The sequence below is a fragment of the Fukomys damarensis genome, unplaced genomic scaffold (assembly GCF_012274545.1).
Source record: "Fukomys damarensis isolate Sample0158 unplaced genomic scaffold, DMR_v1.0_HiC HiC_scaffold_16, whole genome shotgun sequence".
Lineage (NCBI taxonomy): Eukaryota > Metazoa > Chordata > Mammalia > Rodentia > Bathyergidae > Fukomys > Fukomys damarensis.
In genome coordinates this window covers 50,521,160-50,546,483 of record NW_022900928.1, presented here as the reverse complement: position 1 = coordinate 50,546,483, position 25,324 = coordinate 50,521,160, and the positions used below count along the sequence as shown (strand labels likewise).

Sequence of the window (25,324 nt, the reverse complement as noted above, 5' to 3'; positions counted from 1 at the left end):
TACATGTAAAGTTAACCAACATCTTCCTCCTGGAATTATTACTCCAGCTCTTGGAAGTATTTTTTAATCAACAACGAAGAGTGTGTGTGTGTATGTGTGTGTGTGTGTGTGTGTGTAGGGTTTTATCCTATAGAGATAAATGAGGCAGAGTCATTTCCTTCAAGGAGAGTAAAGTCTTGAGAGAGCAATTCTTAAAGCATCATGTTTCATATGGCTACACAGGTATCTTTTTGTATGCATTTAAAAATTCTTTTTTAGTGTATGTTTGTAATTTAGAAAAGAGATATTCATTTTGAGGAAAATTGTTACATGTATATAATGTCTTGATCATTTTCATTCCTTTTATCCCCGTCCTGCACTGACCTCCTTACTCCACCATCTCTTAAGAGTCTACCTTCTAGTTCCTACCATTTATTTTTATTCATTTATTTATATTTTTGGTTTCTCATATAAGAGAAAACATGATACTTAGCTTTCTGGCTTACTTCACTTAAAAAATGGTCTCAAATTCCATTCATTTGCCTGGAATTAAAAGGTAAGTCAAAATAGCAGAAGTGCTTAAAATGTTGAGAAATTTATATTTTTAAAAACTATACTGACATTAATTTACTAAGAAAGAAGGGATGTAACTTTTTCTTTTCTTTTTTTTTGTTTGTACCGGGAACTGAACCAGGACCTTGTACTTGCCAGGCAGGTGTGGTACGACTAAGCTACATTCCCAGCAACATGTTGATTTTTAATAGGACAATCTCTATGTTTTATAGTATTAGTAAAATGATATTGAATAAATAAAAACAAAAAATATTGGATTAAAAAATGTACAATTTGAAAAAAATTAAGCATGATTATCTCTTTAAAATGCCACAGTAAGTAAATTTCATCTTTACAATCATAGTCAGGAGCATTTCATTTAGGAATTATTTAATTTCATGTGCATACACACACATGGAAGGAAGAAGATACATGGGAGAGAAGGGAAAGGGAAAAGGAGGGGAAGCTTAGTCCCCTTAATCCTTTGCAAATTCATATTTAATTCTCTGCCAGAAACAAAAATTAAAAGAAACTGCTTCAAATAGCTTCTTAGTCACATTAATAAAGCTGATATCTTCCCATGTGCAATACTTTCAAGGTTTCAATATTCTATCTCTGAAGACCAATCAGCAGAACTAAGAATTTTTGCATGTTTATACAGAAGTAAATATGAACTTTGGCAAAAGAGGTAGGTCTAGGTTAGCTGCGTGTTTTAGGTTGCTACTGTAAATACGATAAAAAGCTAGCCAATTTCCCTCCTTAGGTATCTTCACGAGTTGGAAGAGATCCCATGAACTTTCAGCCCCTATGCTGTGCTGGGTCTCCCAGCTCAAGCTACCTCCTCTTGTAACTTGTCTACACTCACTCCTTGCAAACCCACTCTGAGTGACCAGCCTCATTTAAAAAAGTAGCCAATCAGTTAATATTTCAAAGAGTAAATACAAAAGCATACATCTTACTGTGACTGGTGACTGTTAATGGAAAACATGTCTCATCCAAAGCAAAAGCAAATGGTTTTTTGTTTTTTGTTTTTAGTACCGGGGATTGAACTTGGGTCCTTACACTTGTGAGGCAGGCAGTGGAACCACTGAGCTAAATCCCTGGCACAAATGGTATTTTTAGACACAGGTCTGTCTCCTGGGGAGAGATTTTTCAGGCAGTGAGATCTTAAAATTTGGTTTGTTATGTTTTTGAAAAATTCATATATTTTTAGACAATGGATACTATGGCTAGAAAGTGAGAATTATGAAAATCTAATGTTCCAATTATAGTTAGGAAAAAACATGAAAATATATTCTATTGTAACTTAAAATGTTCATACATTGATGCATACAGATGTACTGTTGTGCCAATACTACTTTAGATGAATTTTGTTTTATTCCTTAGAGCTCTGTTTGTAATTTGTAATATTTCAGGAATCTTGTTTGATAGACCAAAATTCATGTTCATTGTTGAAAGTGTGCCAACATCTTACAGTCTAGGGTGGGAGAATATTCCCCTTTGCTCTTTTAATAAAGAAGTTAAACATTCAGCCTTAGAAAGTGTCAGGAGGAACCAAAGTTGAGCCCTTCATTTTATCATTGAGAGGGTTTTGGCTTCATTGAGTTCAATTTTGAATGGACTGTTTAACCAGAATGAATCAGTACACAGCTCAAAACTATATGGGGTCAACTAAAATCTACAATCAGTTCTATTGCTAAAACTTTTGATGAGATCTAAATTTTTATTTCTCTCTTCTTAAAGAGCTACCAAAAGATACACTAAATGAGCTACAATCACTACTAAATTTAAGATAAGTGAAGGGAAATAAGAATAATGTAATCAACGATAAAAAATCAAGGGTCAGATACATTCAGAGCTTAAAATGTTAGAAATAAAAACAAGAGTTAATATATTTTATAACAAAACATGATTATTAAATAATAATTAGAGAGAGACAGGGAAACAAAATCAAAACAATGAAAACAAAACTCCCCTATCCCAGATAATGCTCCAAATATTAAAGATAAAATTAAGCCAGGCGTGGTGGCGCACATCTGTAATCTCAGCATTTGGGGGGCTGAGACAGGAAGATCCTAGAGGCCTAATGGGAATGGTGGGTTGGTCTCTAAGGTACGGCCAAACTGCCCCCAAGTCATCCGAAAAGGTGGAGGCATCCTGCCACCTGGAGGATTGCTTGTTCCTACAGCCTCTGCCATGAACGGATTTATGAGATGTGAAGGGTGAGCTTCCTAGAGAGAAAACAGCAGGGCGCCTTTATGAGCACAACCTAAACCAACAGCACTTCTGCAGCTAGAACCCTCCTGAAGGACGAGTGTCTCCATTGCTGATTTTGAAGTCTACCTGAGTGGGGGAATCCTCTCCTACTGCTCCTCATTATCTAGAGAAGTGAGAAAACTGAGCTAAGTGGGACATAAATTACAAGATGGAGCTTCAGTAGTATTGCGTTTTGGGAAGAAATGGAGCTAGAGCGGCTCCTGTAGCGGCAGGGCCAGGAGAATGGGACTGCCTGCATATAGGGACCTGGGTCTCAGGGAGCGTGACCTTCTCCTCATCTGTGGGGGTGACCTGTGCCTCATGGGGAGTGCGGGTAGCATTCTCCTGGGAGGGCTGAATCGCCGGGGTGGAGGCCTAGGCCAGGGGCAGCATAGCACAGCAATTTGTCCTCCATCCATGTGCCTCTGTGCTTTCTCAGCTTCATCTGGATTCTCAAACTCCACATATGCATGACCTCTGTCTAGAATAAGGATACATCATTTCTACAGGCACACCAGTCTTTTCCACTCCTGATAAATCCATTCTCTCCTTCTGAGGTGGTCAAAGCAGCAATGGTGGCCTCAGTTATCTAAAAATCTCACCTCTAACTTGAGTCTGAGAACCAGATCTCTTGTGGATTGCAATTTATGCCAAAGATCATCATCTTGCCACTGCCACCCACCTACTTCTGCTCTCCTCAGTCTCTGAGGAGCCGACTTTAGGTTTTTCAGAAGATGCTCAGGAGAGTCACAGCTAGGTTCAAAGGAATTTCTATTTTTAGTTTTCCAAGGATTTGTCACACTGATTTCCATAGTGCTTGTACTAGTTTATATTCCCATCAATGGTGTAGACAAAAGTGTTTATTTTTCCCCACATACTAACCACCATTTGTTTGTTTCTTTGTTTTGTTGACAGATAGCATTTCTTACTGAAGTAAGATGAAATCTTTTTGTTGTTTTTTGGTTTGTTTGTTTGTTTTTTGGTACCAGGGATCGAACTCAGCTCCTTGTGCTTGTGAGGCAGGCAGCAGAACCACTGAGACAGATCTCCAGCCTGAAATCTGTGCTTTTTTAATTTGTGTTTCTCTAATGGCCAAACATGCTGAACAAACACATGAACATTTTTGATGTACTTATTAGCCATTTATAATTTTTTCCTTTGAGAATTGTCTGTTCATTTCAGTTGCACATGTTTTGATTTGGTCTTCTGATTTCTTTGGAGTCTAATTTTTCTAAGTCCTTTACCTTTTAGATATTTGTCCTCTGTCCAAGAGGTAGCTGGTAAATTTTTTCCCATTCTGTAGGTTATCTGTACACTCTCTTGATCTTTTCCTTTGAAATGCAGAAGATTTTTAATTTGATATAATCCCATTTGTTGATTCTTGGTATTATTTCTTGTGCACCTGGGATTCATTCAGAAAGTATTTGTCTATACCTATTTCAAGTGTATTACCTATTTGATCTTCCAGCAGATTCAGTGTTTATATGTTTTATATCTAGATCTTTGACTTTGATTTGACTGTAGGACATGGAAAGAGACATGGGTCTAGATTCATTCTTCTGCACATGTATAACAAGTTCTGCAAGCCCTATTTGTTAAAGAGGGTGTTTTTCCTCCAGCGCTTGTTTCCAGCCCCTTTGTCAGCAGCAGTGATCATATTGGCAAAGGTGCAGGTGGCTGTTTCTATATCTTTTATGATCTAATTGTCTATTTTTGTGCTAATACTATGCTGTTTTTATTGCTACTGCTTTGTAGTATAATTTGAAAGCTGGAATTATGATTCTACCTTCTTTGGCACTGTTGCTCAGGATTGTTTTGTCTATTCTGGGCCATAAAATTTTAGGATTATTTTTTTCTAGTTCTTTGAAGAATGTTGTGGGTATTTTCAATGGAAATGCATTAAAGCTATACACTATTTTTTGTAACATGGTCATTGTGACAATATTGATCCTGCCTATCCAGGAACAAGTGACATTTTCTCATGTCCTCTTCAATCTCTTTTTTCCAGAGTATTATAATTTTCATTACAGAGATCTTTCAATACTTTGGTTAGATTAATTTCTAGTTATTTAATTTTTTCGAGGCCATGAACAGGATTGTTTTCCTGATTTCTTCAGGATATATTCATTATTGAGTATAGAAATACTATGAATTTTTTATGTTGATTTTGTATCGTATCACAATGCCAAATTTATTAATTAGCTCCAACATTCTTCCAGTGGAGTTTTTTTGGCTCTTTTATGTAATGGATCATGGCATCTTCAAATAAGGATAGTTTGAATTCATTCTTTACCATTTTCTCCTTTTATTTCTTTCTCCTGCTGATTTCTTTGACTAAAGTTTTAAGTACGATATTGAATAAGAGTGATGAGAGTGGATACCCTTGTCTTGTTAATGATTTTAGAGGGAATGCTTTCAGGTTTCCCACATTTAGTAGGATGTTGATGGTGGATTTGTCAGCTTGACATAGGGTGCTTCTATATATTTTTTCTTCTGGTTTTTTAAAAATTATAAATGAATGTTTAAAAGTGTCAAAGGCTGTTTCTGCATCTATTGAGAGAATCATGTGCGCTTTTTATCTTCTGTTTGTGTGGGTATTACACATACTGACTCATATATGAGGAGTAAGCATCCTTGCATCCCTAGGATGAAGCCAATTTGGTTATGATGAATGATCTTGTGAATGCTTTGTTGATTCTGTCTACAAGTATCTTGTTGAAGAGTTTTGCATCTATGTTCATTAAGGAAATGCCCTATATTTGGTGGGATGTTTATTTTCTGTGTGTAGAGACCTTGTCTGGTTTTGGCGTCAGGGTAACGCTAGCTTAAAGGATTGATTGATTTTGGCAGTGTTCCTTCCCTTTCAATTTCAGTAAAGAGTTTGAGGAGTATTGGTGTTAGTTCTTCTCTGAAGTTTTGGTAAAATTCAGATGTGAATCCATTGAGTGCTGAACTTTACTTAGTTGTAGAAGTTTTTTGTTTTGTTTTGTGTTTGTTGTTGTTGCTTTTGACAAGGTCTCACTATGTAATCCAGGCTGGTCTCAAACTCTCGATGATTCTCCAGTGTCAGCCTCCAGAGTGCTGGGATTACAGACATGTGCCACCATGCCCAGCAGTTCTAGAATGTTTATTACTGCCTCTATTCATTGACTATGTTAGTCTATTTTGGGTTTTTATGTCTTTTGTGTTCATTTTAGGTAATAAAGAATTCATCCATTTTTTTCTACAATCTCTATTTTACTGGAATATAAATTTTCAAGAGTTTTTATAATTTTCTGGATTTTAGTCATGTCCATTGTGATATCATCTTTTTCCTTTTTAATTGCATTGATGTGACTTTTTCTTTTTCTTTTTTTGTTATTTGTCTAATGGTTTATGATCATACTGATTCTTTTAACAAACCAGGTTTTTGATTCATTGATTCTTTGCATTTTGTTGTTGTTTTGCTTCCATTTTCTTTATTTCCACTCTGATATTTATAGTTTTTTTCTTCTATAAGGTTTTGATCTGGACTGCTATTTTTTTGAGATGTGTGATGAGGTTATTTTGGATTTCTCTATATTTCCAATGTAGACACTCCCAACTATAAAGTTCCCTCTTAGAAATGCTTTCAATGATTTTGTTATGGTGTACTGACATTGGTATTTAATTCAAGGGACTATTTTTTTTTTCTGATAGCTTCTGTGATCAATTGATTACTCAAGTGTATATTATTTAGTCTTCTTGTATTTGCATAATTTCTGTGGTTCCTTTTTTCTTTCTTTCTTTTTTTTTTTTTTTTTTTTTTTTTTTTTTTGGTACCGGGGATTGAACTCCAGTCCTTGCACTTGCGAGGCAGGCCACCGAACCTCTGAGCTAAATCCCGGCCCCCTGCGGTTCCTTTACCTGTTGATTTTTGTTTTTATTCCATATAATCTGATGGGGTGTAAGGGATTATTTCAATTTTTTTGCATTTAAGTTTGCTTTATTGTCTAAGATATGACCTATTTTGGAGAAAATTCCATGAGCTCCTAAGGAAACTGCATAATCTACTCTTGCTGGATGAAATACTCTGTGTATATCTGTTAAGACAATTTGTTCAATGATATGGTTCAACTCTGATATTCTTCTTTAAACTTTGTCTGGTTGATCTATTTGTGAGATTAGGGTGCTGAATTTCCCTGCTATGGTTGTATTGGTGTCTAATTTATCCTTTTAAATCCAGTGTAGTTTTTGTTTGATGAAACTAGGCACACAGAGATTTGATGTATACATATTTATGATAGTTATATCTTCCTGTTGAATTTCTCCTTTTACCAGTTTGAAATTATTTTGTCTTTTTTGATCAACTTTAGCCTCATGACCACTTTGCCTGAAATTAGGATAGCTATTCCTACTTGCTTTTGAGCTCTAGTTGTATGGAGTATCATTTTCCATCCTTTCACTGTCAGTGTGTGTGTGTGTGTGTGTGTGTGTGTCTTTGTGGATGAGTTAAGTTTTATACAGTAACATACAGTTGAACCTTGTTTCTTGATCCAATCTGCCAGTCTGTATCTTTTGATTGGGGATTTAAGACCACTGACACTCAGTGTTACATATTTCTTTAGTTCTGCAAATGTACTATTTTTCTGCTGCTAACTTCCTGGTTTGTCCCATTTTATTTAACTCTTCTCCTGGTTAGATGTATTCTTTTCTTTTGGGCTCTTTGGTGATGGTCTCACTGTCTGTCTAGAATTCTCCTGAGTACTTCCCCCAATGCTGGGGTGGTGGTCATGAATTTCTTTAGATTCTCTTTATCATAAAAAGTTTTATTTTTCAATCATTTTAAAGGATAATTTTACAGCATATAATAATCTGATTTGGCAATTATTTTCTTTTAGAAGATGAGAAAATTTATTCCAAGATTTCCTGGCCTTTTAGATTTGTGTTGAGAAACAGGCTATTATTCTGTGATATTTGCTTAAGCTACTTTAAGAGCATTTAGGATAGAAACTGTCACTATTAGGGAGATCTCTTTCGATTGTGCATGTCTCCCTGTGATGTGCTCTTGGTTTTGATATTCCTGCATATATTCAACCTATTCAGTGTATTAGGATCAGTCCTGATACTTCACTGTCAGGAGAAAAGTATCAGTTGTCCCAGTACCTACAGAACCATCTTTATATAAATCATATCATTAAAATTCTATTTTAAATATTTCACAATTTTTTCAGTAACCCAAGAAAACAACAACAACAACAACAAAATAGTACTGATGATGAGTAGGCCGGGATGTGGAGGAGGAGGAAAGGAAAAAAAAGAAGAGAAGAAGAAAAACTTCAGAATAGAAGGAAAAAGCAACAATAGCAAACGAAAGGAGGTACACCTTTGATGTTTTTATTTTTACAGTTGGAATGGAAGAAAAAGGAAAGATGATTAAAGAGTTATTTGTGGGAATGGGATAAAGGAAAAAGAGGGAGGGAAGGATAATTGAAGATTGAAGGAAGTTGTAAAAAAAGTTAGAACCAATTAATATGCTGGTAGAAAGCTTGTATATGAATTCTTTGCACACAGGTTTTAGTGAGGGGTTAGCCTAATGTGACCATGAATGATACTAAGTAACTAAAGTAAAATTAACTCTTATTCAGCATTTCACATATATAAGCACCTCACATATGTATTCCAAAACAGGAAAAAGGAGAGCTAAATTAGAAAGAAAAAATAAAATAATATTTAAAATTTAAAAAATATACTGTATAGATAATATTTGTGTCATGCAAAAGCAGGGAAAAGAGGAGGAGTACTTTAGGAGGTTATGAGAGGGTAAGTAAATTTTTTCAAAAAGAAGCTTAAATGGAATGTTTAGAGGATCCTGGGAGATTGACACCAATTTATGATACAGCCGAATAGCTAATTTAATTGACTTTGTGAAACAATTTTCAGATGATAATATCTACCACAGTTTGATAAGAGCACTAGCTCAAGGTCCTGTGCTCTTAGTAGCACAAAACACCACCCCCTCCCACACACCCTTTCCCAGCTGTTTCTAGAAGTAGGGCTATGCTGCTTTGCCGGGCACAATGGGTGGCCGGGCAGATTCCCTCCAGGAGTTTGATCTTTTTTCCAAGATGGGGTGTTTGTCTGAGGGATAAGCGTGTCAGGACTGAGACGCGGCCTTGCTCTTATTCCTAAACACCTATCTTAGTTTCTTTCTTTGTCACTGAGGCATAATACCCAACACCCACAATCTAAAGGAGGAAAAGTTTTGTTTGGATTACAGTTTTAGCTCACAGTCAGCTGGATCCAAGGTAGGAAGGCACACTGGAGGGGCCTGGTGGAGGAAAGTCGTTCATGGCTTGCGGATTAGGAAGCAGAGAGAACAAAGAAGGACCCAGGGAGGGATGTAAACCCTTCTAGGCCACACTCCTAGTGACCCATTACTTCCGACCAGACCTTTCCTCCCAAAGGCAAGACAGCTAATAAACCCCTACAATCCTAATGTTCCCTTAAAGCACCACTCATGAGCACATGAAGCTCTTGTGAGGCATCTACATATAAATCATAACATTTACACCCCTGGCCCCCTAAAGACGCATGCATCCCTTTATACAAAATGCATTTAGTCCATCTCTGAGAGTCACCAAAGTACTATCAGTTTCATCACTCCTAAAAGTCTAAGTCCAATATTTCTTGAGGTTGGAGGCAAACTCAGAAAGAAAGGGAAACACTGCTGATATATAATGGCACAGGATAAGTATTTCCATTTGAAATTCTCATTTCAAAAGGGAATAGGGGGATAGAAATCAATGGGGCCAAAGCAATGAGAAAATCAAGCAGGACAAACATTGAATTCCATAGCTTCATATCCATCAAATACCCAAGGCAAATTTTGGCAATGAAATATGAATTCCAAAGGGCTTGGGTGGCCCAGCTCCTAAGGCACTGTCAGTAATTACATCCCTCTTGGTTTCTCTCTTCAGCTGGCTTTGCTCACTCCTTGTGGTTTTCCTCAGACATTCCACGTTTCTGGCTTCTCCAAATTTCTCCCACTGCACTTTTGGCTTCACTCACAGCTTCTCACAGTGGTACACTATCTGGCTTCCTAGGCTTTCTTCTGAAATCTGGGTGGAAGACGTCCTGGTGCCACAACTCTTGCATTACTCATCCTTGTAAAATCAGCACCTTCTAGACAACACCATGGTCTGCTGCTACTGTAGATGTCTTAGTTTGAAAACATTATGAGGCCGTTAAGCAGAGCTGGGCCTTCAGCACAGTAGACAATTGTGACTGAAGACTCATTCACTGAAGGCCAGGCTTCAGGAAAAAGAGGAATGACTACATTCACATAGTTCCCCTAGGGATGAACAATAATGATTGATATTCTAAATAAGCATCAATAACCTTGGGCAGTGGACCAAAACCTCCCTAGCCCATTCCTTCCCAGAAAATTCTTGTTCATATCATGTACACTTGCTGCATGACTTGCTTTCCTATTTGATCCCCATTTAATCAATATTACCTAAGCGACTATACTTGTTATAATCTTAATGTTTGACTACAGTTTTTCCCACCTTGTGATTTGCCATTGGATCATTATTATATAATCAAATATATTTATAATCTTATTAGTTGGCTATAGTTTTGTCCCACCATGAACCTGTATCACCTAGTGGCTTTGCTCAATAAAGCACCTTTGAGAAGTGGGGTTCATGGGCAACCCACTTTCTGGGCCCCCTTCTGTCTCTCTTAGACAGAAACTATCCTTCTCTCAATAAATCCTTCCTACTCTTAACCTCTATTGTGCCTAGAATTTATTCTTCTGTTTTAGAATACACAAACTGCATTTCAGACATCTAGTAGGTTGGGAATTAGAATATTTCCCTTCAATTATTTGGAGGTCCATCATTATAGCCTATATCATTTGTAGGTCCCACCAAATTATTTTAAATTTTTATGCCTCAGGTCTTGAATTTTTGTCAAATGCATGTGTTGAAGTTTTTATGCTTTATTTTTCCTTTATGTATTGTTTTTTGTTAAAATTACATTTTATTCCTGTTTTCTATATGTTGCATTTAGACCTAGTTGCTGAATTTACTAACAATACTTGTTTGACCTGTTCTGACTTGGTAGACAACAAAGCTAGGAAAAAGGTAGTGTTAGAATGCCACCTAGTGTACTTTCATGGTTAGCTATACGTAAATTTAGAAAATGCTATAGAATGGGTCTTTTTATGAAATCTAATTTCTATTTGAGAAATACATATACCTATTAATAAAGAACAGGACTCCATTTGGCAGTTAAAAGGTGATAGGATGGCAACTGTTTTTAAGAGTGGGAGGACAAATTTCACTGAGAGAGCCTGGCCCAATCCTTCTCTTTACTCTAGAGAAAATGTTGACCCTGTTCTGCGTCATTTTCCTCTCTGGTCTCATATTCTGCCATTGAGGAGGCAATCTTAGCTCTTGAGATTCCCCATTCTCTCCTCCCCAGCCTGAGACTGACAACTCAGGAGCAAGTTGTCTCAGTAACTCATGGTGAGCATGAGAAGAAAAGACCTACCCTCCTGGTCTTATATGTGATCTTTCCCTGCCACTTTATACTTTCCTTATAGAAACATGTAAAATGAGAAAAGAAGCATCTTTCAAACTGCCCCAACCTTTTCAACTAAGGACCTTTAAGTTGAGCCCATAGAAAATGAGCATTTGTTAATGCTGAAGACAGGGAAGTCACCTTAGATGAGGAACACATTTGGTTTAAGGGAGAATCCCAACATTCTCCCTCTCCACCTACGTCCAGTTTTTATCATTTGTGTGTGTAAGGAAGGGAAAGTTATTCTGCTAATAAGTTGTGGACTGTGAAAAACATTGTAAATTTGTAAAATGCTATGTAATGATTTTGTGGGGGTAGATGGCTTAAGCTTTTATTTGAACTTTTTCTCTCTGCTAGTCAATCATAGCTTTTGCTTATGGAGACCGGTTTTGCTAAGAACTAGAGATTCACTATGAGAAAGCTCTTGATCTTAATTATCTTTTGGCACCTGAAAGGGTTAGGATTTAGTCCTTGTGCCATTGAGTCACTCTTCTGTCCCTTCTCCACTGCCATGAGAAATAATAAGTGTCTGGTCTCAGGCAATTCTCTTTTGTGGGTGCTGGATTTCAAGACCAAGTTTCCAGAATGGTGAGTTTTCCCTCCCTGGGACTGACCCTTCTAGAGGAAAGCTGACCTTCACTTATTTTGGGGCCATATTTAAAACTGGTCTAGATTTAATTCTGAAACTCCTAAGGAATAAATGTACAAATTTTAGTCAAAGTTTATCTGCCTCTTGGTCCTTGGGCAGAACTGGATATTAACCCCTCTTAACTTCCCCTCTCCACTTGAGAATGATACTGATTGGTTTTTATAGCACAGGGTATACTAATTTTTATAACACAGATAAGTTCATTGAAGGAACAAAACATTCCTAGAAAACTTTGAGTTTAGTAACAGTTTTAAGCAAAAACAGCTATTAAAGACTAAGTACAGTCCCAATTACCAGAGGACTACCTCTCTCTTGATTGCTCTCCAGGACATCTTACCTGGCCAGCCTTTATTCTCAGAGATGTGTTGAGGCTCTAAAAAGGAAAGGCCTATAACTAGGCATGGTCCAAGGGTCACAGGAAACATGGGGAAAACTGTCATGGGCAGACATCTACAGCAGATCAGAGCCTTGACAGGCATTCATGCTTATCTTCAAAGAGTGTCACCTTGTCTCTTTTTACACCCAGACCTAACCTATACACTCACCTCTGGGAATAAAATTATATTTTGACAGTCTGCCCCTGTACAGAAAACAACAGCTGTGGCTCTCTGTGGTGACTATTCAACATCTACAGCTAACAAAGCAACAAGGAGCTTATATAGCTAGATTTTCCAATCCGATAAAAAGTAGGCCTAGGGCCAATCTTTAACTTTTTTTTGCTTTCATAGGTGTAAAAGGGTTTTAATTACTTCAGGCATTTTTCTAATAAGCATTTCCTATTCCTTAAATTGATTTTTGGCATCTCTTGATCATACCTTGTGATAATTTTTCCTGTTTATCAACGAGTGCTTTCTGTATTAAAAATGTCATATTAATTTTTTCTAGCCTAGAGTTTTTTCTGTATAAATTTTATGTGAAAGACTATCTTTTGTGATTTTAGTTTCTTGGTTGAGATGATATCCTTTATGTTTTCAAAAACACTAGTATTTTTCCTAATTTTGTTATCAGGATTTAAGTCTTCCATAATTTATTTGTACATAAAATGTGATAAAAGGGCCAATTTTGTTTTCTTACATAGTTATAACCAATTATTAACCATTTCAATTATATTTAATAATTCAAATTACTAAATTTGTTTTAGCATATGCTGGAGTATACAGGCTTTAACTTTGTGGCACAGTAAATGCTTTGCACACAAAAGCCCTGCATTCAATCCTAAGCACTGACAAAAAAAAAAAAAGTTTTCAATCTAACACTGTACTGCTTTAATATCTATACTTTAGCTACATTAATAATTGCATAGTGCAAGTACTACCCTCACACTTCTTCAAAAGTGGTTTCATCTATTTTCAGACCTACTGTTCTATATGAGCTTCAAAATCATGCTAATTTCCAAAAAAATGGAATAGGTCTTTAAAAATATTAATTTCTACTATTCGAGAGGGTGGATCTTATGTTTAAACAAGATTTTAGGTTCTATATATATAAATTTTTTCTCTTCAATTCTTGTTCCTTGAATTTTTCCAGGAAACATGCATGAATTTAATGCAGAAATTTTAAAAATTGCAGTTGTTGGTATAGATTGATTATAACAAAGGTACATTACTAACTAATGAAAATACTAAGTAATAAAGATTGCAGGGTATATGAGAACTCTACTATCATTGTGCTTTTTCTATAAATCTAAAAAGTCTAAAATGTTTAATAAAAGTTCATTTTTCTTTATTGGCCATAGTCTATTATAAATGAAGGACAATGCAATTTGTGAAAGCAAATATATGTGTGTGTGTGTATATATATATATATATATATGACTCAAGAAATTCAACTTTAACATCGCTTAACTTCTGAAATTTGGAATTACTTTGTGTTTAGATAATTGAGTTCTTGAACATTACCCCAACACATCCAGTGCAATCAACCAAGGTCTAGCAGTACTAAGAGCAAATGACATCTAACTTTGCACTTAAGAACATTCCTACATACAGGTACATTTGCTCCATCAGTATGAAAATAACTTAAGAGTAGAACTGTCCACTCATGAGATAGTACTGAATGATTTCCACTGTTCTTGGTCAAGGTGACAGAGACAAACATAACACAAAACCATAAACACAATCTCTAAAGTCTAAAATTGCTTACAGTGTTGATGAATTCACTGATTTACTAAAAGGGGTGTTGCCTACTGTATACTCAGTTCTGTTCAATACTATATACCCAGTTCTAGAACACAGTGATAAACAGGAAGCACATTTTGCACACACACATAGATTACAATGAGGAAACAAGTGAAAGTATTTAAGTCTTGAACAAGCCAAAGTATTTGCCTTGAATTTTAAAAACTATATGAGAAGACCCAATGAATTACTAAACATTAGGCTTTATTTGAACATCATCAGTTTTTCATTGTTTTTTTTTTTTTCTCTTCCAGGAGCCAATACAGTGTTCCACATTGTCTTCAGATGTCCCTTCTCCTGTGGCTCCTCTGATCTGACAACTTCTCAGCATTTCTTTATTTTGTATGACCTTAATAATCTTGAGGAGTTCTGGGTTCACAAATATCCTGTAGAATGTCTTTCATCTGGGTGTGTCTGATGTTTTCTTCATGACTACATTGGAGTTGTGGGTTTGCGAAAGAAGCACCAGTGCTCTTTACATACCAGGGTGTAAGTCAATGAAATGGTGTCAAGGTGGTAACATTCATCACAGCATTACAACAGGCTGTTACCTTTCTTCGCTGTAATGTTATGACAGCTTTCCATACTCAATAATTTTTGGAAGTGATTAGCCCATCCATAAGCAGGGCAAGTTTAAACTCTAGCTCCTGGAGGTAAGAATAACATTTCTAATTATTATCTGGAATAAAAAAGTCTTTTCTACCTCATTTATTTTACATAAGTGAAATTTATTATTATTTATATAAATAAATGGGAATTCATGTATATATCTTACACTTAGTATTATAATTTACATATCTAACACATTTCTTATTTTGTTGCTCAAGTTACATCAGATTTGACCATTAGGACCTACTTTATTTTATTATTTTACAAGGGGTTTTATTAGGTCAGTTTCGTCTGACATAAAAACCTGAAACAATAACTCAACCACCATGATCTTTAATACCTAAATTAAGTCATTTCTCCCTTAATTATACAAAAGTTGATTAAACATTTTAACTTGTCATGTCATGAATTTATCACCTCTCTTTTGAGGTTGATTAAAAGTGTGATCCATTGGGTCAAACCAGGTTTAAATCCCAGTGGTCAACCTGTCAGCCTTAGTCCTGGTAAGGTCATTTGCTGTACTCTATTTTTTTTTTTCTTTTTTTAGTTAATTGAGTTTATTGGTACATTCTAGGTAGACAGTACAGTTACATTCATTATTGGGATCTTGTACCTTTACATGACAGGTCTTGGTTCTCATTTTTCCCCTTGTCCCTGCCCTCCCTTCACCCCCCTCCTCCTCTACCCATTTACAAACACTTTATTTCCATTTTTTCATTTTCTCCTATTTTATTTTCTTTCCCTTATTATCTTTCCCCTACCCTTCCCACTTTCCCTACACCTGCACTCTAATAATCACATTTTTAATATTATCATTCTTGTATATGAGGAAAGCAAAATTTCAGCTGGATATAAAATAGTAACCAGAAGGGTCATACAATTAATAGGACTCTGAGAAAATATTTATATATGATATTCCTCTTATTGCATATTTTAAAATCGTAAACATATTTCAGATAAGCCTACATAATATCAGCAGTATTGCTGATTTATTTACAGCACATTTACTCTTCTCTTTAGGCACTTGCACTGCTAATACCATCATTAATATGTTCCTAATCTCTTATAATACCAACTTGTCAAGAAAAGGCCAGCAAATTATGCTATAATTTTCTTCTTAGCCAAATCCCAAATGATCATTCACATTACCACAAACCTTGATTTTTCTAAAAATGAAGCCAAGACAGCTACCTTCCAAGACAGTGGGTCTTCAAGTACAAAGGCCAAATTAAACTGTGGTTATACAGTTTATTTTTAAAAGTAGCTTATAACAGTATAAATACACATTAAAGATATTTTAGATTAGGAATAATATGAAGTTATTTACATGCTGGCATATGCATGTGTACACACACACACATACACAAAGTGCAGATAAATACAAAACACTACAAAATAAACAAAAAATTCAATATAATTTACCGACAATAATTTTTATATTTAATTTCTCATGCTAGTAGTTGCAAAGAAGCTCCTAGTACTGAAATATAATATGTAAATATTCAACTTTTAAATAAACTACAGTACCTCACATTTTAACAGTATGTAAATAAGGCTCTGAATTAACTAGGAATATTCCCTGCCAAGCTCTCTTTTTGTAAAGATTTAGGCTCAAAGTCCACAAAAGACTCTTGAAATTCCAGCCTTCAATAATGTGGTGACACTGTTGACTTTAAGTACAGGTCATGTACAGGCAGTACTCTTAGATCAGTTCTAGCAGGTGTCATTCTTTGCAAAAAAAGGTGGTTGAGGATACATTGCTGGGTATAAAACCGCTTAATGTGCTTCCACACAGAGAAGTATGCACACTTTTCACCTGAAAGATGGAAAAACTTTAAGGCACAATAGGGTTGTTCTCAACCCTTGAAGGATACGGACCCCAGAAACGATGAAAGATGGCAGAAGATAAAAAAAATGGGAGAGAGTGGTTATCTAATTGAGGTGGTCTGGGCACCTTCAGCTGCATATGAGCATAATGAAAAGTGAAAAATTTCTATGTTGGTATAGCTGAAAATGGCCCTTTGTGTCTCCCCATAAATTCCCTATGGCATCAAGAAATAGTCACCCTTGTCAAGAGGTGAAAAAAATGACATTTTGGGATCCCTAACACACAAAAACCTTACTCCAGACAGTATTCTAGGTCATACAGATCAGTTTTCTGTCAATGATGTCTTGTGAGTGCTGTCAAAACTGCTAATCTGAGATTATTTAAAATAATGGATGACAGCCCTAAAATTACCTAAAATCTTATTCACAGATCAGATAATGTAAAAAGTCCACACTATGCATAAGCCTCAGTTTCCCCAAAATTATTACCAATGGAACCAGCACCTGAAACAAAAAGGCAATGGTAACAATGAATGGATACAGCCAGTGTGTTCAGGAAATTGAGACTATCTGGTTAATACTTGTTATTAAGTCTGAATCAACAGGCAATAGTTTGGTCATAGACTGTCCAGAAAAGCAGAAGCATTTAAAAAATAGTTTTGATTTTAGAAGGTAAAAAAAGCAAGGATGCAAAATTACATAGAAATTTTTACCATAAGGGACTATCCTTTGCTCAAAAGGAAAATAACTTCTGGACAAGAGTCAAACCTCTGCTTTCTATCTTTACCAGGAGATAGGACTGCAGAATGCTACTCAATAATGTGAGGTCATGGTAAGAGATGCAATGCAAGTTACAAATTTGCTGTGAAACCAAAGAATAAAGTCTGATCCTGTTGGTCTGCCTTTGACTTCGGTGAAAAAGGGTAAGTCAGATTAGGGTTCTAGACACTAACTGATGCACCCTCCATACAGCCTGAGTACCCCTAATCCCAAAATCCAAAATCTAAAACCTTTTGTCATGTATATGATGCCACAAATGGAACATTTCATACCATGTAAGTCAGTTTTACCTACTAAGTCAATAAACTATATAAAACTTCCTTCAATCTTTGTGTATAAGGTACATATGAAACAAACGAGTTTCATGTTTCCTAATATTCCCCCACAATATTTGCAGATTTTGGAACTATGGCATATACACGGAGCAATGGCATATATAATCATGGCATATCTTATGTATATGCCATTGTTCCAAAGTCTGAAAAAATTTCCAAATTCAAAACTTCTAGTCTCAGGTATTTCAGAAAAAGGACACTCCCTCTGTGCTAGTAGTGGAAGATGTCTGACACATGCTTTGGGGAACACTTCCAAGCTAACGTTGATGTGAATGACAGCCTTTTTGACACAGACACAAATCTGAAGAATGAGGCTGGGGGTGAGGTTAGTAAGGTGTCATCTTCACAGGATTACAGCAATTGAGATTTGTTTTCTTTTCAATACAGTGGAATTTTAGAAGGCATATATATATAAAGCTAATCACAGAATAAGACTCAGGTATTTTTATTTTTCCTATTTTGGAACCCAGACAGTTTGGTAATATGGAAAATATAAGGTATGTTTTTTGTTTCCTCCACCATCCCTCACAAGCCAACAAAGGAGCCACTGTTGAAAATCTTGGTTATATTCATGCACATTACAAGGCACAAAGAACCAATGCAACAAACAAGCAAAATCACTCACATCAGATAAGGAGAAATGACACTTCTTAATACTTCATGGACAGTACAGGAAATAAAGACTATTTTACTTTTCAGATATTCACACACAGAAAATCCTTCAGTTGAATGACTAGTTTCTATAACTAACTTTGGTGAAGTAATGACATAATAGAAAAGTCACCCGTGAAATACATAAATGTTTTGTACTCAGGGATATTTTCACATAACACACAGGTAATTAACTTAAGACTCTCAATCTCATCTTCATATCGATTATACTGTAAGCAGGATTTAGCTGCTCATGTTGTATATTTTAAATGTGTCGATGTGGCAATCCTTTACATGATCTCTGAAAAGGGAAGGTTCCATTACTGCAATGCTATTAAATTTTTGAATGTGATTGTCTTCTAATAACTGACTGGCATTACCTCCTTTGTGTAATTAATATTCTACCTGTTTTGGAGTAAATGTATTGATTTTCTTGGTGCTCAAAAATGTCTTGGAATAGGAAATATACTTGAAGGGAAAAACAGCTTTTGCCCTTCTCCAGTTTTGCTTACACATGTAATCAATATAAAGATAAACCATCCTCACAAATTTATAAGGTTAAAGCTTCTAATAAAAGTACAACACGAAGGCTGGGGATACAGCTCAGTGGTAGAGCACTTGCTGGGTTCAATCCCCAGCCCCACAAATAAAACAAAAACTTCAAACAAAATTACAACATGAACCAGCATGTGTGTGGATTGTATTTAGGAAGGGACAACAAGAAGTAATGCCATAAAATATGCCTCACCATTAGAAAGGCAAGGTGGACTTCATCTACATGTTCTACACATTGAAAGCATTAATTCCTCACAGACAATTAGCTCACAGATAGTTGAGAATCAGGGACACTCTTGTCTGTGTTCAAATCAAATGAAAGTTGAAATTTCTTTATGCAGCAAGTGAAGTAATACTATGAATTTTTGGAAGCAAATTGGCCTTTGAAAGAAAATCAAATTTGCTCTAAGTGGTTATAATCTATCAGAATTCTGGGTGACAACTACGATGCTCAGGCTGAGGAGGCTGTGTAGATGAGGGGCTGGTGAGTTGGAAAGACTACCTTCTGTTCCAAGAGAGGGCAATAAGTGCTGGCAAAGTTCTTATTACGAATGCGGGATGCAAGAACCCTAACTGAGAAGCTCCAGTAGCACCTCCCTGGACTGTATAGAGATCAACAGCAAGAAAAGATAAAAGAAACTTACCAGATTTTACCACTCATTCGGGATATTTTCAGAGCCAGAATATTTTTGTTAATTTATCTCAATTCACTGACATTCATTTCTGGTTTTACTCTCTTTACCTGGTAATTCTAATCCATTAATTTTATATTTAAAAGCATAAATGTTCTGAGTCATAGTTCTGTCTGTATATTGAAAATATTACTGCTAGAAATATTAATTTAAAGTACAAGTAGAGATTGTAGATTTTAATACATAAAAAGAGTTTTACACAGTAAATACCTGAGTGTCTATAAAGTGGGCAAAAACTCTGAAATAACCAGTAAGACATTAAGGCCAAGTAGAGAAGGGCTGTGATAGTCAACTGGCAGTCAACCAGCTTTTTGGACTCTTGAAAAGAAAGACTCTGTCATATATAGATATTATAGAAATAATATATTAGAATTATTGAAATAATAGAAAAATGCTTAACCAGTTGATATATATAGATATATAAGTGGGTAGTAAATATCTATTTCTATGCACTATAAATTCAGTGAAATTCTGAATAAAGGTCATAAACCAAAGGACTTACAGTAAATCATACAGATTCTATTCCTTTTGCAGATGACGATACAATTTCAAACTTTGTGGTTTAATGTGATTTAATTTCCTGTACTTTTGTGTTCATTTTCTGTTTTAATTAAGCACAGACTTTATAAGGCATAGTTTTTCTTTACCATTTGTAGAAGATCTCAGTAGCCAAAATTGGATATTCTTAATATACTTTGATATATCACAGTGTTTCAAGTAGAATTTAAGTGGTATGCCTTTACACTGTACTTTTATAATCTTCCCTTTAGAGTAATTATACTCTTGTGATGCCACTATCATTCTACTAGAAGATACTGGCACATGATTTATAAGTGCTTACATTTTTATTCCAACGTTAAGATAGTTTATAAATCCTCTAACGTTAAGGTCAGTAAACCTTGAACCCACAAGTGAAATCCAGCCTGCCACAAAATATTTACCATTAGGCCTTGATAGGAATAGTTTGTTGATCCCTCTCTAAACCTATGGAAGTTGTCTGGAATTCTGGGTAGAGTGTTTACAGTGGAATCAGTGTATGACTTAATTTGACTTTCTTTACAGACATCATATACATTATTGTTTCTGAATATTATCATCTACTTGGAAAACAAATAAAAATAAAATTATGTTAAAGAATTATTTCCTTGAAATGCTTAGAACCAACAAAACAATCATATAAAAGCAGAACATTTTAAAGAAAAAGTAATAAATGAACATTTACATTATAGTTATAAGTAATGATTTCAAAGTTTCTCAGAGAATGCAAGGCAGTAAGAGACATATCAAAATCCATAACAGATTTCTGGTTCTTAAACTTTTAGATTATAGTATTTAGCACAGTATTTAAGATTTTGCAGTTTCTCTGGAAGAGACATTGTAGAGAATCACAGTACTTATTACCAAAAAGAAAAAAAAAATCAAAAAAGAATGAATACAATTAAAAAAAAAATTTTTTTTTCTTTTTCCCTTACTAGGGAACTCTGTAGTCTGCTGGTGAAGAACTTGGTAGAAATTGACTGTTTTCATTTGGTGGGCTGATCACCCTATCTGTGTCAGATAAAATCATAGCACTTATCATTTGTTACCATGGATACCATGAAGATTCTGCCATCCACTAAAGAGTATTAGAGGAAGACAACATAATTTTCTGGAACTAGTCCTGTTTTGCCTTCATAAGTTGCCTTTAACCATCCTGGTTCCACTGATGGGTATACTGGGAAAAAAAGAAACAAAGTTCAATCAACATTTGATTAAAAAAATTATATAACCTAAACAAATGGGTAAAAATTCATCTCAAATTCTGTGTGTTCATTCACACTATCAAAACCATGCAATATTACAGCCTCTTTCCCTTTAGAGATGAAATATTCTTTGCATTCACATCGTTAATTTGTGTGTAAGTTTGTGTGTTTCTCCTTCATATAGAAATAAGCACAGAAACCAGCACGTATACATATGTGCTCCTGCAAGGGAAGAACCTGGGATCTAAGAAGATCTGATGTGTTCACTTATGCACGTTACACGAGACAGGGTCTAGATTAGAATCTGAGGTTCGTGGTTTTTATTTTAATTTTATTTATTTATTTTGGCACTGGGTTGTGATACACTTATGTGAAGTATATGGATGTACTTACCATTAGAAAATATTGCCCCCTGGGGGAAGGACAGCTCATGGCTGTGCTCTGCTTTACAGGAGTACATGGCTTTGGCTTGTCTAAAAGAACAAGACAATTTGTAAAAATCACAACACTCAGCTTGAGTACATCTATACTCAAAGCTTTTCTTAAAGAATGCTATTGATTGTTAATAACTGGAATACAATATATACAAACAAAATGCACCTATAGGTCGACATCAGTGCATTTTTCATGCATTGAACACAAAAGTATAACCATATCAGCAAACTGAACGTTACCGGTACACTAAAAGCTCTGTTTCCAAGCAATGCTTCTATGGGAGCCACCTAGTTTATAACCAACAGCATAGCTTGGTATTAAAGATTGCTATTACTTGGTAGGGAGCTGCTGAACAGGTTATTTTAAAAGCAATATAGGAACCAAGGTTCATAGTTACCCCAAAGCTTGTTTTGTTTTTCCCACTTTAATTTTTATACTACCTGAGATTAAAAGGCCTACAAGATAGGGAAAATATGTCGAGAAACACTAGTATGAGTTGATGATAAATGGCAGCGAGCCTCATGTCAGGAAGACAAGCAGGGATGTAAGGAAGCTCTGCAAGCCAGAGAGATGCCCACCTTCCAAAAAGGAAAGCCAGCATTTGGTTCCCAACAGTTGTTACCATATGTGAATTCATGTACAATGCAGCCAGATCATCCGGTTTTTAAGGAAAAGCCAGAACTTTTAGAGTATTCTGTGAGACCTGCTTTTAAAATATTTGAGGTAATACTAAAAAGCCATCATCAGATGTTGCTAATCAAGTCACCAAGCAAGTTCCCTTCACTCTGCAACATTCACTTACCATAAGACCTGCAGCTTTCCTAAATCTACCCATTTATTTCTCCCACAACCAGATGCCAAACCAAGTCATTTCTGGTGTAGCTGACTAAGAGATTTTCTTAATGTCGAAAATTTCTAGACTTCTTCTGTTCATTTATAATCCATTATGTACAGAGCAACCACAGAGCAGTTTTGAAACAGTCCATCAGGTCATTTTACTTCCTGATACTAACCCTTCAATGGTCTTCTAAATCCAGTTACAAATCCTACACCACCAGGTGTCTGTCTCTCCTGCCTGTTTTTGTACCTGCCTCTGATCCCTTACTACACTAGTCACACTGGCTCTTTTCCTCTTCCTCTACAAGGTCAAAAACACTCAGAGCAGCCCTGCCATCTCTGTAAGATGTTTTCCTCTTAGTCTTTACTTAGCTAGGCACTTAAGCTCATCAGAAATTGCATGAGCTTTGCTAGAAGGTCAGGTCTTCCCTAGCCATGGACTCTAAAATGCTAACCCAGAGAACTATTATCTTCTCCCAGTTTCAATCTGTGTGGTGTTAACATTTGGTATTCTGTGGTTATTAATGATGTTTTTGTTGTTTTTTTCTCAACTATAATGTCTTAGTTACTTTTCTCTTATTACTGATAAATACCCAACACCCAAAGTCAGAGGGGGAAGGGGCTTATTTGGCTTATAGTTCATAGAGGTTTCAGTCCATAATCAGCTGGCTCCAAGGCAGAGTGGCAGAGGGGCAACAATTCATGTTGGTGGAAGACACAAAGGCAGCAAGGACCTTAACAGTGTCTTTCTGCCGCTTTTGTCCCATCCAGACAGCCAGGATTAGGGTGGTGCTAAATCAATACTTACTGTAGTTGTTTAGCAATGGCATGCCATTAATCCTAGCACCACACATTCCAGATTCAGTCACCTCTCAAAAAGAAAGCGCCACCTCATCCACATGAGGCTTTGAGAGGGCGGCATCTAAACACAAGTCAGAACAACCTCCAAGGAAGAGGCCTGATGCTTTAGTATAACTAAATATTTGTAGCAACACATTAAATATTTGGTAAGTGATTAAGTGAAAAAAGGAAAGATGCTCTGGGCTCTTTCTGTATGACAGGCCCACTTAAAGATTCAGTGTGCTTTGTTTGTACTCCCTAATATCCCAGTACTACACCTGCAAAGAACATTAGCAATACTTGTCATCTCCAAAGATACAGCATTCTCTCATTAATTCGTTTCCCTATTAGAATTAGATCTTAGGTCTTGAAAATTTCAGAATGAGGCTTGGTCAATTAAGTTGGGGTTTCCAAACAAACATCTGTAGTGTATAGAATCCATTATCTGTTTATGTCCTACGAGGCAAATCCTACGCTCTCAGACAGCATTACTGGAGGATCAGGTTTAGGAACCAGCAGCCCAGACTGTACGGCCTCACAGTGAAGCATGCTCTAAGGCAGAAGTGAAGAAGCGAAGGCTCCTGGAAAGAACAGCTCTTTACATTCAAAAAAGAAAGAAAAAATAAATCTGTAGTGCCTGTGTCATGTGAGTAAACATGCGTGGGTGTGTAGGATACAGATATGCGAGGGGTAAGGGGAAAAGGATGCTACCGAGTTCTGAAAACCTTTATGAATCAGACTATGGTTACCCAGAATATTAGTTTCTCCTATAAACTAGCCAAGTATAACCACTTGATGTGATAAGGATATAACTGAGATTCTGAGAGCCACTACTTTAAATAATGGATGATTTTTTAAAGAATCAAGTTTTGTTTTACAGTGACTATGTTGTATTTGAGTTATTAAGAAGCAACTTATTAAATCTACAGGGAAACAATTTCTACAACTATAGAAGTAATTATGCCTTAATATTCTTTGCAATGATACAATTTTTTAAAGTATACTTTGAAATTCAGTCAAATTCTGATTAATATTTCAGGCATGAATATTCTCCTTTTAGTATTTTATGCCCTGGGTGAGGGTAGGAAGAAAACAGAACAAACGTACCACTAAAAATATTAAATGTGTCAAAACACAAAGCACAAAATACTGTCATGACTTTTCAATTATTTGTGAATATGACTAGATAGAGTTTCCTTCTGTTAGAGCTCTGTGCCTACAGTGTTAACTCAGAAGAAAGCTTTGATTAATGTAGACTGTGACAGTGAAGCTTCCTCTTCAGGTGCTAATGCTTCTTTTCCTGTCTTATGTATTGAAGAGCATGTGAAAATAACACTCACCTATTGTATCTCTTCAGACAATTCTAATAGCCTTTGAAAGGGATTTTGAAAACCTGCTTTTTACTACAAGGAAGAATAAGCTCATGAGAGTCACAGTCATTTCTTGCCTTATCACTGGGAAAATGATTTGCTTACAGCCTCCTTCCTAATTGTCAATGCCTTATAGTGCTGATGAGTAAATTTACAAATGTATGACAAGGTAACTGTGCACAATTTGCCAATCTCATCTTAAATATAAGAGAAATAAAAAAATCACCAAAATCAAAATAATGTTTCCTAGAGATGTTCAATAATCTCTCTCTCGGTATACTACTGAATTTCACTTTTGAAGGGAATAGTGGTGCATACTGAGAGAAAAATGCCTAAGGAGTATTAAATAAAAATTTTTAAAAAATCATAACAATCTAAGTGTTCATTAGCAGAGGTCTTAAGAAATTAGAGTATACCATTCATTTAGGTTTTATATACAACAACTACACATAATACTGTGAAAGAACACATGCCATAAAACAATGTTAGTA

The 25,324-nt window shown here is 35.7% G+C and overlaps 1 protein-coding gene across 2 annotated transcripts in view; it reads right to left on the bottom strand.

The window, feature by feature from the left end:
* Positions 1-14,345: 14,345 nt before the first annotated feature.
* Positions 14,346-25,324, bottom strand: part of Arhgap42 (Rho GTPase activating protein 42) — a 265,379-nt gene continuing 254,400 nt past the window's right edge. The window contains exons 23-25 of one of the 2 annotated variants that reach the window (XR_783877.3): positions 21,745-21,824; positions 21,082-21,323; positions 14,346-14,807 (exon numbers count right to left, since the gene is read on the bottom strand). Coding sequence is in view for 1 of the 2 variants with exons in the window: in XM_010642036.3 (XP_010640338.1) it covers positions 21,235-21,323; positions 21,745-21,824 (169 nt within the window). In the remaining variant the exon portion in view is untranslated. The remainder of the gene's footprint in view (positions 14,808-21,081; positions 21,324-21,744; positions 21,825-25,324) is intronic. The other variant, XM_010642036.3, reaches the window with a different exon arrangement.